The sequence below is a fragment of the Strix aluco genome, chromosome 25, assembly GCF_031877795.1.
Source record: "Strix aluco isolate bStrAlu1 chromosome 25, bStrAlu1.hap1, whole genome shotgun sequence".
In the NCBI taxonomy this organism is placed as follows: Eukaryota; Metazoa; Chordata; class Aves; order Strigiformes; family Strigidae; genus Strix; species Strix aluco.
The window spans coordinates 3,757,916-3,774,193 of record NC_133955.1 but is presented as its reverse complement, the minus strand read 5'-3'; the positions used below and the strand labels follow the sequence as shown (position 1 = coordinate 3,774,193).

Below are 16,278 nucleotides of genomic sequence, written 5' to 3'. Positions count from 1 at the left end.
AGCAAATCCAGGCACAGCTCTGAACTGAGCCACATAAACTCTTTTAAACTCTTCCTGAGGAGCTGTGGTCTTCAGGCAGCTCCCACTGCTCAATTAGTAAAAACATTTTATAGTGAAATATGGTAAAGAGGGATCAATGTGAAATGGGAGTATAAATATATTGCATTAAGAAAGTCTTTTAAGGATAGAGCCGAGGGAGGATGGCTTGTGGCAGGGGTCAGGCTGGGGAAGACACTTAGGGGAGGGGAGTTTTAGCGGTGCAGAGATGCTGGAGCGCTGAGATGGGGCGTGCAGAGGAAATAACTCATCGCTGAAAGACTCAGAAATTCCCGCGTCACTGCAAAGTTGTACCCCACCTGGCAAAGATCATAACCCTGATTTTTCTGAGCGTGAGCTTCGCCCGGCAGTGGTCTCTTTTCATCGCTATCTGCAAATCAACATCATTTCCACAGAGCGCTTTTGGGTATCACACAAGGCGTAATTCTGTGAGCAGCAGAACCAAGCAAGTCTGCTCTCACCTGGCTCTGTGCGTTGCAGGTCTCTCCCGTGGAGATTTGTCATTGTCTGATAGAGACTAACTTAAACTGCAATTTTTCCATCAATGGGGATGTTAATTAGTCTCAGTTACTCAGGCCTTTATTCATGCAGAGGTCACAACGTCTCAGAGCTTTGTAATTGCTATCCCTCGGGGACTGCTAAAAACAGCCTGTGGATTCCAAAACTGTTTGAAGCAGGGAAAGGGAAAACAGGTCCATATACACAGGCATCAGGAGCTCTGTTTCCTTGGAAAGCTGAGCTATAACAGAGCCAGAAACATGCAGAATGATATACCTTTTTTTTTTTTTTTAATATATAGTGTTATTAGAAAACCAACCCTTGTCACTATATTTTTGTAAAGCAGAAACTGGCTACTATCATGCTTTGCTGTAATATACATATAAATAATAATGGCAACAAAAAGCAAACCCATCTGAGCAGAACTATTTCCCCCAAATCTGCATGTAAGCCCAGTCTTTAAATACACCCGTTGAACTGCTGGGAGACAAGGCTACACATTTCCCCTGTAATATTTAAAAATACTAAAATATAAGACTTGTATTCTTATTTATTTAGTCTGTATGTCTTTCTCTGCAAAAATACAGTTCTCTGCATCAAGCTGTAAAAAGAAAAAAAAAAAAAACCCTTGAAATTGTCACATGTGCTTGTTTAGATTTTTCACACTGGGTTTTAAAACTGATTCAGTACTTCATAAAGAAGCTCTCCCAGTTGCAGAAGGGCAGGGTGCAGCAGCTTGCTCTTCCTTGCCCATCCTGAGATTGGCTGTACTAGTGCAAAAAATCTGCTCTGGCAGCAGTGCAGTGAAAAGAGCTCTTGCAAACATTTATCTGATCATATATCCCACCACCCCAGTGCTCTTTCTATTATCCTGGACATGCTTTCAGGGCTTTTGAATTTATTTTGAGCAAAGTTTTTGGTAGTTTTCTGTCAAGACCCCATTACTGCTCTCACTGGCATGATAAACCAGGAAAGAGAGAAGCTAGCTTTACCTTGCCTAACTGGAGAGACTTACAAAAATGCATTTAGGATATACTTCATATGGCATTGCTCCAGATCAAATCTGATCAGATGACAAAGAGCAAAAGTCACTGCTGCACAGCAGCACCAACAGCCCTAAACCCCCTTGTTTTATACACTGGCCTTTAGGTGACCCCTGGTATTAATTTCTTTTACCCCAAGACTTGGTTTTGCTCCCTGCTGCTTCCAGTATCGTTCTGGCATCTCGGATCCAGCTGGGTTCCTTTTCTGCCTCTTTCCTTAGCCCGTTTTTTGTCTCCAAAAGAAAGTGGCAAAGTTTCCCTACAAGTATTTTGGAGGTCTCTTGTGCTCTGGGATAATGACAGGAGATGAGTGGGGAAGGGGCCGGGTGACAGCCGGCTCCTCCGTGGTGGCTTTTGCTCTCAGCATCCGAGGGAGATCAGGCAAGGCAGACACATGGGGAGCGGAGATGGTGTCTGAGGGTTATTTTCATGCTTTTCTGGCTGTCACTGCAGTTTCAGATCACAGCAGAGGGAGTCTGTGAATCACCAACAGCAGCCCTTTTTCTTCTGCGGTGGCTTTGGTACCTCTTCTGCCTTATTTTTCAATTCATCTTCACGAACTTTGAGCAACCTGGGAGAAAAGGAAGCAAATTAGTTGGGTATTTCCCCCATATTTTGTATTGCTGTGCTATTTCCGTTGGTAAAGGAGGCTCAGCATGGCTGAAAGGAGTTAGGAGCCTTCCAGCTCAGAATGATTTGAGAACTGTGGGCTCTGCTAAAATTGCCAACCTAAATCAAATCACAGACAGAATTTATTTCAGTCAACCCAGGGAGAAATCAGCAGCACCCTGAGACGGGTTTTATTAATCTCCTTGCAATGCTGACTACTCAGGAGACATCTCACAGCACTTACCTCCAGCTCATCCCAGCCGTGCACATGCTGCTCTGAGTTTTCCCTGACATTTGGGCACATGGAGTCTCAAGTGACAGTAACACACCAGCATTTGGAGTTAAAAAAAGCAGGAGGGAGTCCATTAAATTCAGGACAACTGGCAAAATCCAAGCACATGCCTCACCTGATTAAGCTGACTATGGACTCGGAGACGTTGTGGCCCGAGGCAGCGCTGCATTCGTAAAACATGAGCTGGTACTCCTGGAAGACACAGAGCCCAGATAGAAATGTAATATTCTTGCATTGGAATAACTTAATATGGGAGTAAATAGCCACAGGACAGTCATGGTCAAGGGAAAAGAGAAGGACTCAAGGAAACAACTTATTTACTGGGATGTGAGGGTGAAATCCAGCTTTTCTGGTAGCTACAACACCAACATTTAGTATCAAGGAGAAGGCTGACGCAATGAGATGTGATGCCCTCTGGTTAGTGGAGCAAATGTGGGGGTGTAACTGGATGTTCCTGGGCCTTTTGTGTCTGCCAGTGACTGGTTTGTGAAGGGAAAAAAAAAAAAAAAAAGCAGCATCTAACCCCTTGTCCTGCTGTCTCCATTTGTAAAACCAGTCAATGGATACTGGCCCAAATCCCATAAACTTTGAAATTAAGTTGGTAAAGGTGAGATTCTTCTCACCTAATTTTTATTAGCCATCTGCATTTGAAGAGATTAATTGTACTTTAAGCATTTCAGTATCTTTAAAACAGGATAGGGCTTGGTGGGTTTATTAGTTATATGATGCTGGGAAGATACTTGACACTTCAAAGCAAAGATAAGCAGAGCTGAAAGTGTTTTCATTTATAGATCCAGTTCATTCCCTAAACTGTTTACTGGGTAGTGCTGAGTCAAAACTACAAAGGCAAGGGGAAAGCAAGGCAGGGAAGGGTGAAAGATGGGTTCAGAGATCACTTGGCCGACCACAGATGCACAAAAGGGAAGTTAAGAGCTTTCACCTTTCGCCAGGTCCTCAGGCTGGTGGCAGCCATCCTTAGCTGTCCTTGCCCAACTCAGGTGGACAGCACGATTTAGCAGGGCCCTGCACCTACCTTGGCCAAGCGTTCCCCCTCCTTCGTAGGGACCTGTCTCTCTGCAGCACAGTCAGTTTTGTTCCCGAGAAGCAGAATAGCGACTCCATCTTCTGCTCCTTCCTGGGCCATTAAAGAGGGGAGGATCAGGAGCACATCTGAATCTCACTCGAATCACAGCCAGCCACACTGTCTAGACACATCCTGGAGCACTGTGAAGGACACCCATGGATTTGGGCCGATAATAAAACCTTAAATTCTTAAATGAGTTTAACCACATTTAAGAAAGGGATTTTTTTTTCCCTTAAGTCATCTGTCCTGGTCTATTAACATGGCAGAGCACTGGACCAGTGACCCTTGTAGTGAATTCGCTTTGTGTTCGACTTCAGGAACCCTCCAGAAGAAGCTCTGGCTGGGATTTACAGGCACTGAGCAAAGTGACATCCTATTTTGTTCCAGCATTTTTAAACACTGACTTTGTATTGACTGGAAATCTCTGACAAGAAGTTTTTAATAAGACACAAGTTACCTCCCATTTCCCAGGACTCAAAGTGGACTATTCTTGATTTAATAGTGTTATGAAAATCACTTTCAACATTTTCCATTCCTCTGCACTGGTTTTTAATTTTAAAAAAAATCATTACCAGAATGATGCTATCAACAAATTACCCCAGAAAACACTGTACAAATGTGAAAATTGTCAGGATCTGAATTTAAATCCCCCAAGAAAAATGATTTTCTAACCAAAGCAAAGCAGAATGCCCTTTACAAAGGGCTTGGTCCCCCCCAGATGTCCATCCCTAACTGGTGGCAGAGGTCAGGTGGGGAAATGCTGATCTCAGAGTCACCGTCTGTTCCAAGACCTCGGGGACAGAACGAGGTTTTTCTGCTTCACTCACCTGGATGCAGCCCAGCCAGTACCGCACGTCCGAGAAGGAGTACTCCGACGTGATATCATACATCAGCACAACCCCATCCGCCTTTCGGAAGAACTGTTTGGTGATGCTGTGGTACCTGCGTACATTTTAAATTGTCACCGATAAGGTCTAAGGAGGTTTTGCCTAGGAGCAATCTGAAATCCCAGTGGGAAAGCTGAAAATGCATGTCTACAAAAAAAATAAAATAAAATCAAACCCCAGATGTTGCTCCTATCCTGATCACAGAGGCTGTACGAACAGCCTGAGTGCTTATTTTTATCTTAATTACTTCCTTTATTATTCTTTATCAGATCACACACTCTACAGAATCCCTTCTTAAACAACCCCTCCTTTGCTTAGCAAAGCCAAGAACATTCATTTCCACTAAATTACCAGAAAAAAAGAAGAAAACCACAGGTTGCTCTCCTTAAGCAGACAGCACAGAACCTCACCTTTCTTGACCAGCTGAGTCCCACAGGCGGAGAGCAAAGCGCTTGTTGTCCACAACAAGGTTTTTGATCTGATAATCCAGTCCTAGGAGACACAAAAAAGTGTATTTTGATACTGTAGAGTTCATCCCTGTGACAGAGGATGGATGGAGAAGGCACACAGTGCAGGTGTGGTCTGAGGCTGCAATTCAAGGGGGTTGGTCCTAAGTGAACCTCCAGCTTTTAGATCTTTAATGGCTGGATTTTGGGAAGGTCTCTCATCTCATGATGAGTAAAACCAGGTTGGTTAAGAGAGGAGAATATAGCTGAAAGGCAAAGCAGAGAGAAAAGCACTAGGGACATTAGTATTGGTGCCCTAGAGAGGGCAAGGATGACCAGCACTGCCTGCTCAGGAGCATCCAGGCATGTGAAGTTGGTGGTCCTGTTTGGTCCTTGATGACGGGTTGTGTAACACACTTGGCATGAGCTGTACCATGTGTGTAATGATCACCAGCAGCTGGTGGGGTGGAGGAAAGGGAATTGTGAGGGTCACCCCAGCAGGTGCAGAGCCATGCTGGAGAGGAGCTGGAGGAGACCTACCTACTGTGGCAGTGAGGTGCGGGTTGAAGGTGTCAGCATGTAACCGGTACAGGAATGATGTTTTGCCCACGTGGGAGTCCCCGACAAACAGCACGTTGTAGAGGTGGTCTGGGTCCAGGGAGGCTCCAGGAGAATCCTTTGGTGCAGCCCCTGCCCCATCTGCAGTCATGGCCCCTGGCTCTCTTAGACTGGGCTCATCTTCCTGGCTCATTTTCCGCCCAACCTCTTGTTGCTTCTCCCGTTGACCAACACTGAGGTCTTTGCTCTGTTCTCCCAAGAGCTGCCTTGGAGGCTGTGTGCTGCTGTTGGCTGCATCCCCCAGCGAGCTGTCTCCGAGGACCATCCCCGACTGATCATTCCCAGCATCCTCCTTCTGTTGGACCCTTGTGTGAAGGGTTGACGCTGGTGACAACTCTTGTTTTGGAGGCTCAGCAGGTCTGGCAGCTACCCGCTCTGTTTCCATCACATGCGGTGGCTTCTCCTCTGGCTGCTGGGAAGCAGGCTGAAGCCTCACCTTATCTGCCTGTGCTGAGACCTGCTCCTGAAGCTCGCTTTGGGCTGCCTGTCCCGAAGCACCTAGCCGCTGCACATCTGGAACGAGAACATCCTCCTGCATCATCGTTTCCAGCTTTAGCATGCTGCTTTGTAATGTTACCTCGGAGACCAGGGGGGCCAGCACAGACACACTGTCATCATGGCCCTGCTTTAACCCTAGACTCTGAGTTTCAACTGAAATCCTTGCCCCTGCTTCCAGCCTTTCTCCCTGCACCATTTCCAGAACTTGAGCTCCATCCAAAGGCCTCTCCTCTGCATCAGCCCTCTCTCCCTGCAGTATTGACAGTGTCTGGGTATCCTCCAGGATCTGCCCATCTCCATCAGCGAGTGCTTCCACCACTGCTTCCAGACCAGGACCCTCAATGGCAGCGGCACGCTTGGGACGTAAAGTGGCTGGAGGGGACACATGTGCATCAGCAGCCCCCACCCATGTATCTGAGTTGAGAGATACACACAGATCAGCCTCCAAACCAGGAGTCTGGCTCTGCTCCCCATCCTGCATCCCAGCTGCACCCAGGGATGCCAAATCTGCCTCCGGGCTCCCTCCTGAGGTTGATTTGAGCTCAACTGCCTCTGCCAGCAGCTGCACGTTGGCATCAGAGCTCTGGACCTCCAGCCTGTCCAGGATCGCAGCCTCCCCCTGTGCCTGCACATCTGCACCAGCCCCCTCTCCCTGCCCAACTCCTGGTCCTTGCAGTTCAAGCACAGGCTCGTGTGGCAGCCCACGCTCACCCTGCCCTTGTCCCCTGTCCTCAGCCTCCTCCCTGAGCTGCACGGCTGCTCCACCCTCCCCTCTGGGGGGGGCTTCTGGGCTGAGACCCCCATACAGCTGCATGTCTGCCTGGGCATCCTCTGCCTCCATTTCCACTAACTCTGGTTTGTCCACCTGATCCAGGGGTTGCACATCTGGAGCCACACTCCCTCCCTGCTCTGTCCCTGGGGAGTTGGCCTCATTCCATAGCTGCAGATCTGCCCCTGTGCTTCCTCCTGGGGTCAGTTTGAGCTCCTCCACCTCTGCAAGCGGCAGCATGTTGGTGTCAGTGCTCTGGTCCTTCACCATGTCCAGAATTACAACCTCCTTCCGTGGCTGCACACCTGCACCAACCCCCTCTCCCTGCCTGGTGGCCACTCCATGGGGGTGAAGCACAGGCTCGTGTGGCAGCCCATGTTCATCCTGTCCTTGTCCCCCATCCTCAGCCTCCTCCCTGAGCTGCACGGCTGCACGGTCTCCACTTCCCTGGGGGGCTTCTGAGCTCTCATCCCCACGCAGCTGTGTGTCTACCCAGGAATCCTCTGCCTCCACCATTTCCACTAACTCTGGTTTATCGACCTGATCCAGGGGTTGCACATCTGGAGCCACACTCCCTCCCTGCTCTGTCCCCAGGTAACCAGCTTTACTGGGGGGGTGCAGATCTGCCTCCGGGCTCCCTCCTGAGGTTGATTTGAGCTCAACTGCCTCTGCCAGCAGCTGCACGTTGGCATCAGAGCTCTGGTCCTCCAGCCTGTCCAGGATCGCAGCCTCCCCCTGTGCCTGCACATCTGCACCAGCCCCCTCTCCCTGCCCAACTCCTGGTCCCTGCAGTTCAAGCACAAGCTTGTGTGGCAGCCCACGCTCACCCTGCCCTTGTCCCCTGTCCTCAGCCTCCTCCCTGAGCTGCATGGCTGCTCCACCCTCCCCTCTGGGGGGGGCTTCTGGGCTGAGACCCCCATACAGCTGCATGTCTGCCTGGGCATCCTCTGCCTCCATTTCCACTAACTCTGGTTTGTCCACCTGATCCAGGGGTTGCACATCTGGAGCCACACTCCCTCCCTGCTCTGTCCCTGGGGAGGCGGCCTCGATCAAGAGCTGCAGAGCTGCCTCTGTGCTCCCTCCTGGGGTCAGTTTGGCCTCATCTGTCTCTGCCAGCAGCTGCACGATGGCATCAGAGCTCTGGTCTTCCAGCCTGTCCAGGATCGCAGCTTCCTCCCATGGCTGCATGTCTGTACCAGCCCCCTCTCCCTGCCTGGTGGCCATTCCATGGAGGAGAAACACAGGCTCGTGTGGCAGCCCATGTTCATCCTGTCCTTGTACCCCATCCTCAGCCTCCTCCCTGAGCTGCACAGCTGCTCCACCCTCCCCTCTGGGGGGGGCTTCTGGGCTGAGACCCCCATACAGCTGCATGTCTGCCTGGGCATCCTCTGCCTCCATTTCCACTAACTCTGGTTTGTCCACCTGATCCAGGGGTTGCACATCTGGAGCCACGCTCCATCCCTGCTCTGTCCCCGGGGAGGTGGCCTCACTCAGGGGCTGCAGAACTGCCTCCACCTCTGCATGCAGCTGCACGTTGACATCGCTGCTCTGGGCCTCCAGCGGTTGCACATCTGTTCCCGCTCTGCCTTCCTGCATGTCTGCGAGTGGCAGCGGCACCTCTGCCCCCACGCTCGCCCCCCCCACTGCGGCTCCCCTCGCAGACTCACCCTGTGGCTGCGGTTCTGCCTCCCTGGGCTGCGTCACCTCCACCTCCCCTTCCTCGGCCCCGGCTCTGCTGTTCCCTCCATGCTGAGCTTGGGCTGGCAGCACGTCGGCATCTAAGGTCTCTCCCCGGGGCTGCACCTCTGCACAGACACTCTCTTCCTCCAGCATCCCAGGGCCAGGAGCCCCTGTCACCTCGGGGAGGTCACCGTCCCCCTGGGCTGCTCCCATTCGTGCCTCACCCCAGGATGGTGGCTCTGGCTCCAGCTGCTCTCCCGGCTTTATTTCAAGTTTCCCAGAGAGCCCCAATGGTGGTTCAGCCTCTTCCCCCCAACCCACACCCAGGGGCTGTGCAAGCTCTCCTGGAGCTGCAGCTGGGCCAAGCTCATCTGTGGCAAGCTGCCATCCCGCTGCTAGACCTGCCTCCCCAGCCTCAGGTGGCCCCAGACCTGTCTCCAGACTTTCTCCCTGGCTTAGCGCCGCTTCCTCAGCTTCTCCTGGGTTCTGTGCTTTTTCCCAACCTCTTTCTTCCTGCATCCATCCTTCTCTCTCCACCTCCATCAGTGCCTGCTCTCCCGCCTCTGTGCTGTCTCCCGGTGCTCCTTGCAGATGCTCATCCGACTTTAGCATCAGCCCCTTCACACCAGCACCCTTTCCCTGCAGGAATAACATCCTCCGGGCCTCCTCCGGGCTCTCTCCCTGCTCTGCCCCCGGTTCCTGAGCCCTGTGGTGCCCAGCTCTCACGGACGCACCAGCCTGTGTCACGTCTGAAGCAAAAAGCTCAGCTGCGGCTGGTCCCTCCTTCAGGTCTCCTTCAAACAGCTCGTGACCGACGTGGCCGGCGAGGGTGTCTCGCAGCACCCCGGGGGTTGTGCTATGGGCTGTGGCTGCCTCCGGCCCCATTTGGGGCTCAGCATCACCCTGGGGGCGACAGGCAGTGTCTGCTGGCGCGGGGGGTGCACCCGGTGCCTGTGACTTCAACTGTTTGCTCAGGGCTGCTATTGCATCATTCATCTCTCTTAGCAAAGAGCTTTGGTCAGAAAAGTGTTGGTCTTTCAGAAATTCTGGGAAGGGGTCCTCTTCCGTGGAGCTCGCTCTCGGCAGGGCTCCCAAAAGGCTTATTTCTGCTGGCAGCTTTTCCCAAACCCTGGAAAGGGCAGAAAATTTGGGATGGGGGTGTCAGTCCAGTTCCCAGGTCAGGCTGCAGCTCCCACCCATCCACCTGGGCTGGCACTGGGTGTGGGGGGGTCTCTCCTCCACCACCTCACCCCATCCCTCTCCAAACCCTACTCTATTTACCCTCTGGGTGTACTGGAGGTCACACAGGCAGCGATGGGGACGGAGGAAAGGGGGATGCTCACCCAGGGAGCCAGACCCGGGGCTGTATCCTGCCTGGTGAGCGAGCGCGCCCCTTCCCAGGCTCCGTGTTCACATTATTGGAGATGAAAAGGCAACTCTTGGCCGGGTATGGCAAGTGCCTGAGCCAAGGGAGCGATGCAGGGCGGTGAGCCGGGGTAAGTGATCTCATCTCTGGGATAAGAGATGAGTGGGTGGGAAAGGAGCGTTGAAAGGACTAAATATTGTGTTTTGCCTGGGGAGGTGCAGGACTTGGGTGCTTGACCCCAGCTCGCAGAGCTTGGGGGCACAAGCTGAAGCAGAACCTGTTGCCCAGGACCCCCTTACACTTGGTGGGTGCTCTTGGCTTTGGGCTTGCCGCTCTGGGACCCCAGTCTGATCCGCATCTCGGAGCGGTACTTCTCACTCTCCTCCGGACTCATCTGCAGTAAACAGGGTGGGAAGAGGAGAGAGAAAAGTGCTTGGTGAGGGAGCGTACCCACCTGAAACGATGCTGAGCTCTCTGGCAGGTGTCCAGATGTACCCACCCGAAATCTTGGGGGTATCAGAACTAAGGTGCTGCTACCCCCTCCCTTCCCAAGCATCTGTATGGCACCGTGCTGACCCAGTTTGAGAAAGCTTTTAGGGGAGGCACTGCCCCTGCTGCAGTCCCAAACCAAAAAGCACAAGGCCCTGGAGCCACATGCCGTCCCCACACACCCAGATGAAGTACCTGTGGGGACTCGCCAGGCAGCTCTCTCACCGCTCTGTCCCTGCAAACACAGAGCACAGGGGTCAAAATGGCAACTGCATCCTCTTCACCGCATCCATCCCTGCCCCAGGGTAGCCCCCAGCCCTGGAGGTGGCGATTGGCTGGAGCTGGACAGCAAAACCCACAACGCTTGGATCAGTCCTGGTTGTGTCCTTCTGGGTGAAGGACATCCCCATCTCTGCTGGCACTGTCCTCGAGGGACACGTTCAGCACATGGTGTCAATAATCCTGGCTTTTTTTTCTGGTGCTTTTCACACCAAGCCATGATTAATCTGCACTGCAGAGACCACTGAAGCACCACGATGGCTGAGACCCATCAAACTCTTTCCCCATCCGCTCCAACCCCCAGAAGAAAACCACGTAGGTGCAGAGGGATATGACGGTCTCTCAGCTACTCACCCAGGCTCCTCCACATGCTCCCGAGCCACCGCAGCTCTCGCTGTCCGCAGGCGCCCCTGGGTCTGCTGGAGCTGCTGGTGGAGGTGCTGCAGGTGGTCCTCCAGCACCCGGTTGCTCTCCTCCAGCTGCCGGTTTTCAGTGCTGGCGGCTTGCTGCGTGCTGCGGAGGCTGCGGCACCGCGTCTCCAGCTGTGGGACAGCAATCAGGACACCCCACCAGGAACAAAGAAAGAAATTGATGGATATCCATCTCCTCTAGACCTGGGGATGAATTTTCCCCCCACCATGAGGGTGGTGGGTGGGAAACTCAACTTGGGTCCTCTGGGGATGGAGGGGAGCTTGGGGATGGCGGTGGAAAAGGTGGGGATGGAGGTCCTGTGTTACAACCTGCATCAAGGGCTGGTGGGGACAGACTGGGATCAGCTGTACAACACCGTGTTGCTGCTGTGGGCACAGTCCAGAGACTCGTACACATGATGGGGGGCTGAGGGTTGGGGCCAGCTCACCTCCATCTGCACCATGACCAAGCGCTGCACCTCCCTCTCGCTGGCATCCAGCACTCGCTGCAGCTCCACGCCCTGCTGGTGGCTCCGGGCCATGCTCTGGGATGGCAACAAGGACATTAGCACCCACTCACCCATCTGGGAGCTGTCATGGGGGTGCTGGGTCCCCCCTGGGGAGAACAGCAAGGGGAGAGGAGCAGCCAACGACCCACCTCCTGCTTCAGCCGCTGCTTCTCCTGCTGAATCTGCTGCTCCAGGGTCTCGCAGAGCTGCTGCACCTCCTTGTCGTGCTCGGCCACGTGCCTGCCAGGGACAGCGAGGCCACGGGGTGGGTGGTCAGACCCTGCTGCAGTGGGTGCAGGCCCCTGGGACCCCACATTGCCCATGGGACCTGCAGGCTGCAGCTGGGTTTGCCCGCAAAGCTTCACCCAGCAAGGACGTGTCCAGCAGTCCAAGTCCGGCACTTTTGCCATCCCATGTGTAACTGTAGAGGGAGCTCGACCCCAAATGTCGGCTCCCAGGGAAATCTCTGCTCCAGCCACTGACGGAGATGCTGAAAGCTCCCAGATTTCTTCCTCCCTGGGTTCATCTCCATGGCTGGGGTGAGCTGGGGGCCCCATCCTTGTCCCCATCCTTCCCATCCTGTCCCTCTCCACTGCCCTGGGGTGACTCACTTGTTCAGGGTCACCTCCAAAGCCTCTTTCTTGCTCTTGGCTTCTTGGATGCGGTGCTTCATCTTGGCCAGAAAGTCCTCCAGGTTGCCCAGGAGCTGGGGTTCATCTTGCCGGAGCTTCACCCAGAGCTGCCAGATCTCCTGTCTACAGGGAGAGGGGTGTTTTGTGGCAAGCATCCCTCCAAACCCCGCCCAGGACAGACCAGCTATGGGGTCCCAGGTCATTTAGCTTACACCATTTGGGACGTGTGGTTCTGGGGGACAGATGAGCATTGGGATGACCGTGATCCTGTCCCCTGCTCCTGTGCTTGGGCCAAAGGCACCTCTAAGCCATTTCTGGGCTCGTTGCCTGCATGGGGACCTCCTGCTCCAAGCCTTTCCCCCTCTACCCCATCCTGCAGGACACCCACAGGGCGGCTTACTCTTCAGAGACGTTGTCTGTGCCCAGCTGGTCCATGAAGGCAGCAAAGTGTCTCCGCTCCTCACTGTCCGCCCCCTCCAATGCTGGGCTGGGGAGGACCAAGCGGACCCTCCGGGATGCTGTTTTCCGCCGGCGGTGATCCCTGGCAGCTTTTTGGGAGCTCAGGAACTGCCCTGCCGACAGACACCCCAAACCTTCAGTGCCCAGCTGGGGCGACAGCAAAGCCCAAACCCCGACACTTCCCATCCCATGGCTTTTACAGGCCGCTTTGGAACAATAGGACCCTGCACCAGGCAAGCCATGGGCTGACACCTGAACATGGGGACACTTTTTGGGCCATCATGTGCCACCCAGCCAGGAGAACATTTCAGGTTCCCCCAGGAAAGCACCAGGGCCGTGTCCAGGATCAGCCCAGACTGCTTGGAGGCAGCGTGCCAGCACTCACAGAGCCCGGCAGTGAACTCCTCGGTGCTTAACCGCCCCGTGCCAGCGGCGTCCAGCCCATCGAAAACGAGTTCCAGCTCCTCCGTGCTGCACGGGAAATCTTCCTCCTGCAATTTCTAAGAACAAAGCAAATCAGGGGAAAAACCTACCCATCAGCCAGTCTCCAGCCAGCCTGGCGGCATTCGACCCGAGAAGACATCCCCATCCCTTACCTGCATATCCGAGCGGGTGACAAACCCCACCTGGTCCTTGTCCCGCTCCCTGAAGAAGTCCTGCACCTTCTGCACCACTTCAGATGTCCACGGCGGTTCCTTGCTGGGGCCAGGGGCTGCCGGTGCATCGCCAGAGCCCTCGTGCAGCTGCCTGCGTCGGCTGGAGCCCATACGCCGGCCCTTGGCGGCCACCCGGCGCTCGGCCATGGCTCCCGGCTCGGTCCTGTCGAGGGGGAAACCAGTGGGTGCTGAGCCTTGGCCAGCTCTCTCCTTGCCGGAGACCTTTGCCATGGCATGGTGGGAGATGGTGGAGCAGGACTGAGCTGGAAATTCATTTTGGTCAGTGTAAAGGGCCCCCGGTTTGGCAATAGGAAGAGAGGCACTTATCTCTGATTGCACGGTGCAAATGGAGCCTCAACCCGCAGCAAGCAATGACCGTCATCTCCGGCTGCGAGCCCAGCACCCACCAGGCAAGCGGCTTCTCCTGCCACTGGCCAAGCACCCGCCCCAAATCTCCCCACACTCCACCCCAGCAGGGAGGGCACCAGCACCGCCGAGGCTTGAGGGCCACCCGGGAGGTGACACAGCTGAGAGGTGACACCAGCAAAGGACCAGCCGAGGCGATGCTGGAGGTCTGGGCAAAAACGTGGTGGTTCCACCTGCTTTCTCGGAGCTCATCAGCAGCTTTTAAAATTCCTCCCCCAGCTTTCACAGCCGTGAGTCACCTCTGGGAAGAGCTGTGTGAGACCTCAGGGAGGTTTTCATCACGTCTGTGTGCTCGCCCCAGCTCGCCCCAGGAACCCCCCCCGCTCCCCTCTCCCCATCCTGGATGGGTGACAACACCACCCTCAGCCCCCATGCCACCCCCCTGAGGGGCTCTTCTCCGCATGGCAAAGCCGAAAAAATGAGTGAAGGAAACCACGGTCGTGGAGATTGGCTGATGGAGAACTGGGGCCGTGCTTGAGTCATCTGATGGCCACAGCCTGGCTTTCTGCTCCTGGCCCAAGAAGCCCCCCCAGCTCCAGCCCTCTGCCCCTTTCCTTTTGCAACATGAACAGTGATTCTGCTAAAGCTCCGCGGTGCACCGGAAACGTGGCCCCAAAACCATCCCCTTCCCCTTAAAGCACAACACCCACAGGCACTATCCGGTAGCAATATGTGGACACGAGAGGGTCGGGGGGAGTCACTGGAGCCCCACAGGACACCCAGCAAGCCAGGGACAGAAACCAGGTGCCTTTATGGTGGTCCCAGCCTCTAAGACAGGAGAAGCAGGAGCTTGGGGGGCTGGTGGGGTTGTTTAAGGCATGGGGAAGCCCCCAGTTACCTGCCCCGGGGGGGGGGGATCTGAGCCCACTGCACAACAGAGGCACAGAACAAGGAGAGGGGGCTGAGATGAGAACCACGCACCCCCCCGCGCTGGCTGAGCAGGGCCCCCCCACGGCATCACCAACTCCCAGCGACCTGCCGTCCCTCCGAAACACCCCACGCTGCTCCCAGCCATCAGAAAAGGGCCCCGGCCACAGGCAGAAAGAAAAAGTGCCCCCCCCAGCTCACCAACAGCAAGAAAACCCCCTTATTTTCCTTACTTTTTGATTTTTTTAAGGTGATGCCCCAGAGCAGCAAAGCTTACCTCTCCTGCGTGCCAAGAGGGACCCTCAGTTTCGGGGTGCCCGGGACAGCGAGGCTCCCCAGGCCGGGATGGATGCTGGTCCCACACTGAGGGCGTTTGACCTGCCCTGAGCCCGAGCTCTCATTTTCTCTCTTACTCAAGGCGCCTTTCCGCTTGGGGTTACACTCAACTGCCGGCGCTCACACGTTTCCTGTTTGCTGCGTTGCAAGTGGGGTGTGGGAAGGGCCTATCCGGAGGGTCACCGTCCCCCCAGGCCCCCCAAAATCCCAAAGCAAGGGCACTGCCGGTGTCACCAGGAACCGCAACCAAAGTCCCCATCCTTTCCTTGTTTGCAATGGTCCAGCCAAGTCTGGAAGGTATTTGGGGCAGGGGAAAAACATCAGAGAAACAGCAAATGTTATTTTAAGAGTCCAAATAACCCAAAGTACAAGACTACCTATAACCCACAGATTGCAAAGACAGAACAAACCTGCAACCCCCACCCTGCGGAGGATCTTTGGCCCCAGGATTTGGAGATCTCCCCCACTGTGCTGCTCACACTGGTATTTTTTCCAAGGCTCCTGCCTGAATTATCAACTCTGCTTTAAAGCCGGCACCAAAGCCGCCAGCAGTCTGCAACCACTCTGAGTTGCAAGGGGACGGGGGAATTAGGCAGGTCACATGCATTTTTGCTCAATTTTAACTGCAAAATGGGAAAAGATCCCAAGCAAAAACCTAAAATAACAAGGGAAAACACCAACTGTTATCTTTAGGCCCTAACTAGAATTAACATCCCCTGGCTCACAGCCTGGGTCTGAGCTCGTCTCTCCCCACCTGAGCTGGTGAAATCACTTGCAGGGAACCGGCTGCGCAGCTGCCCTGCCCCATCACACCCACCCGGCCACAGCCCAGCCCTGCTCGTTTGCCGTTTAACCTAACGAAGCCGCAGCAAGCTCAGGTGCAACCGCTCCACCTGGGCATTTGTAGGCCGATTCAAGGCTCAGCTGTTTCTTCTCCAGTATCTGAGCAAAGCTGGTGCCTGTTACCCCAGACTGAAGCAAACCCACGGCCAGGCTGGGGAGCTCAGCTTGCAAAAACCACCTCTGAGCTCACATTTGTCAGCACACCTCGCAACCTCCAGGGCTCTTTGCTGCTGCATGGAGAAGGCTGAATATTGGTTTTGCTTTCCCTGAGGATGCTTTTGGGGGTAAAACCCTAGATATCCCTGGGAGAGCTCACTGATTCATGTCCTCTGCCCAGCAAGACTCCAGCATCTTGCTTCCAGCTGCAGAGTCTTGCTGGAGCCAGGGGTTAACACCAGCTGCAGGAAGGTACAATCCAGCCCCACAGCACCAATGGCTCTTTCCAGCCCTGAGGAGGTGCTGGGCAGGTCTCAACAAAAGGGGATTGAATATAGTGGGGAAAGGAGGGGAAGCGCCTGACCCTGC

The 16,278-nt window shown here is 54.5% G+C and overlaps 1 protein-coding gene across 1 annotated transcript; it reads right to left on the bottom strand.

The window, feature by feature from the left end:
- Positions 1-609: 609 nt before the first annotated feature.
- Positions 610-14,966, bottom strand: RAB44 (RAB44, member RAS oncogene family). The gene is made up of 16 exons (XM_074850445.1): positions 14,852-14,966; positions 13,222-13,444; positions 13,011-13,125; positions 12,567-12,738; positions 12,146-12,289; positions 11,684-11,774; positions 11,475-11,570; positions 10,970-11,157; positions 10,532-10,571; positions 10,147-10,241; positions 5,457-9,610; positions 4,881-4,962; positions 4,411-4,525; positions 3,533-3,634; positions 2,615-2,691; positions 610-2,169 (listed from the first exon to the last, which is right to left on the bottom strand). Exons 2-16 carry the CDS (start codon positions 13,426-13,428, stop codon positions 2,082-2,084), a joined length of 5,766 nt encoding a protein of 1,921 aa, XP_074706546.1. The 5' UTR covers positions 13,429-13,444; positions 14,852-14,966; the 3' UTR covers positions 610-2,081.
- Positions 14,967-16,278: the final 1,312 nt, after the last annotated feature.

What these genes read in the sequence shown, in the direction of transcription:
- RAB44 (XM_074850445.1), bottom strand. Translation starts at nt 13,428, where the DNA reads ATGGCCGAGCGCCGGGTGGCCGCCAAGGGCCGGCGTATGGGCTCCAGC. An exon ending in GACTCAGCTGGTCAAGAAAG is followed by an intron (nt 4,526 to 4,880) that starts GTGAGGTTCTGT and finishes AAATGTACGCAG; the next exon opens with GTACCACAGCATCACCAAAC. An exon ending in TCCATAGTCAGCTTAATCAG is followed by an intron (nt 2,170 to 2,614) that starts GTGAGGCATGTG and finishes CTTTTCTCCCAG; the next exon opens with GTTGCTCAAAGTTCGTGAAG.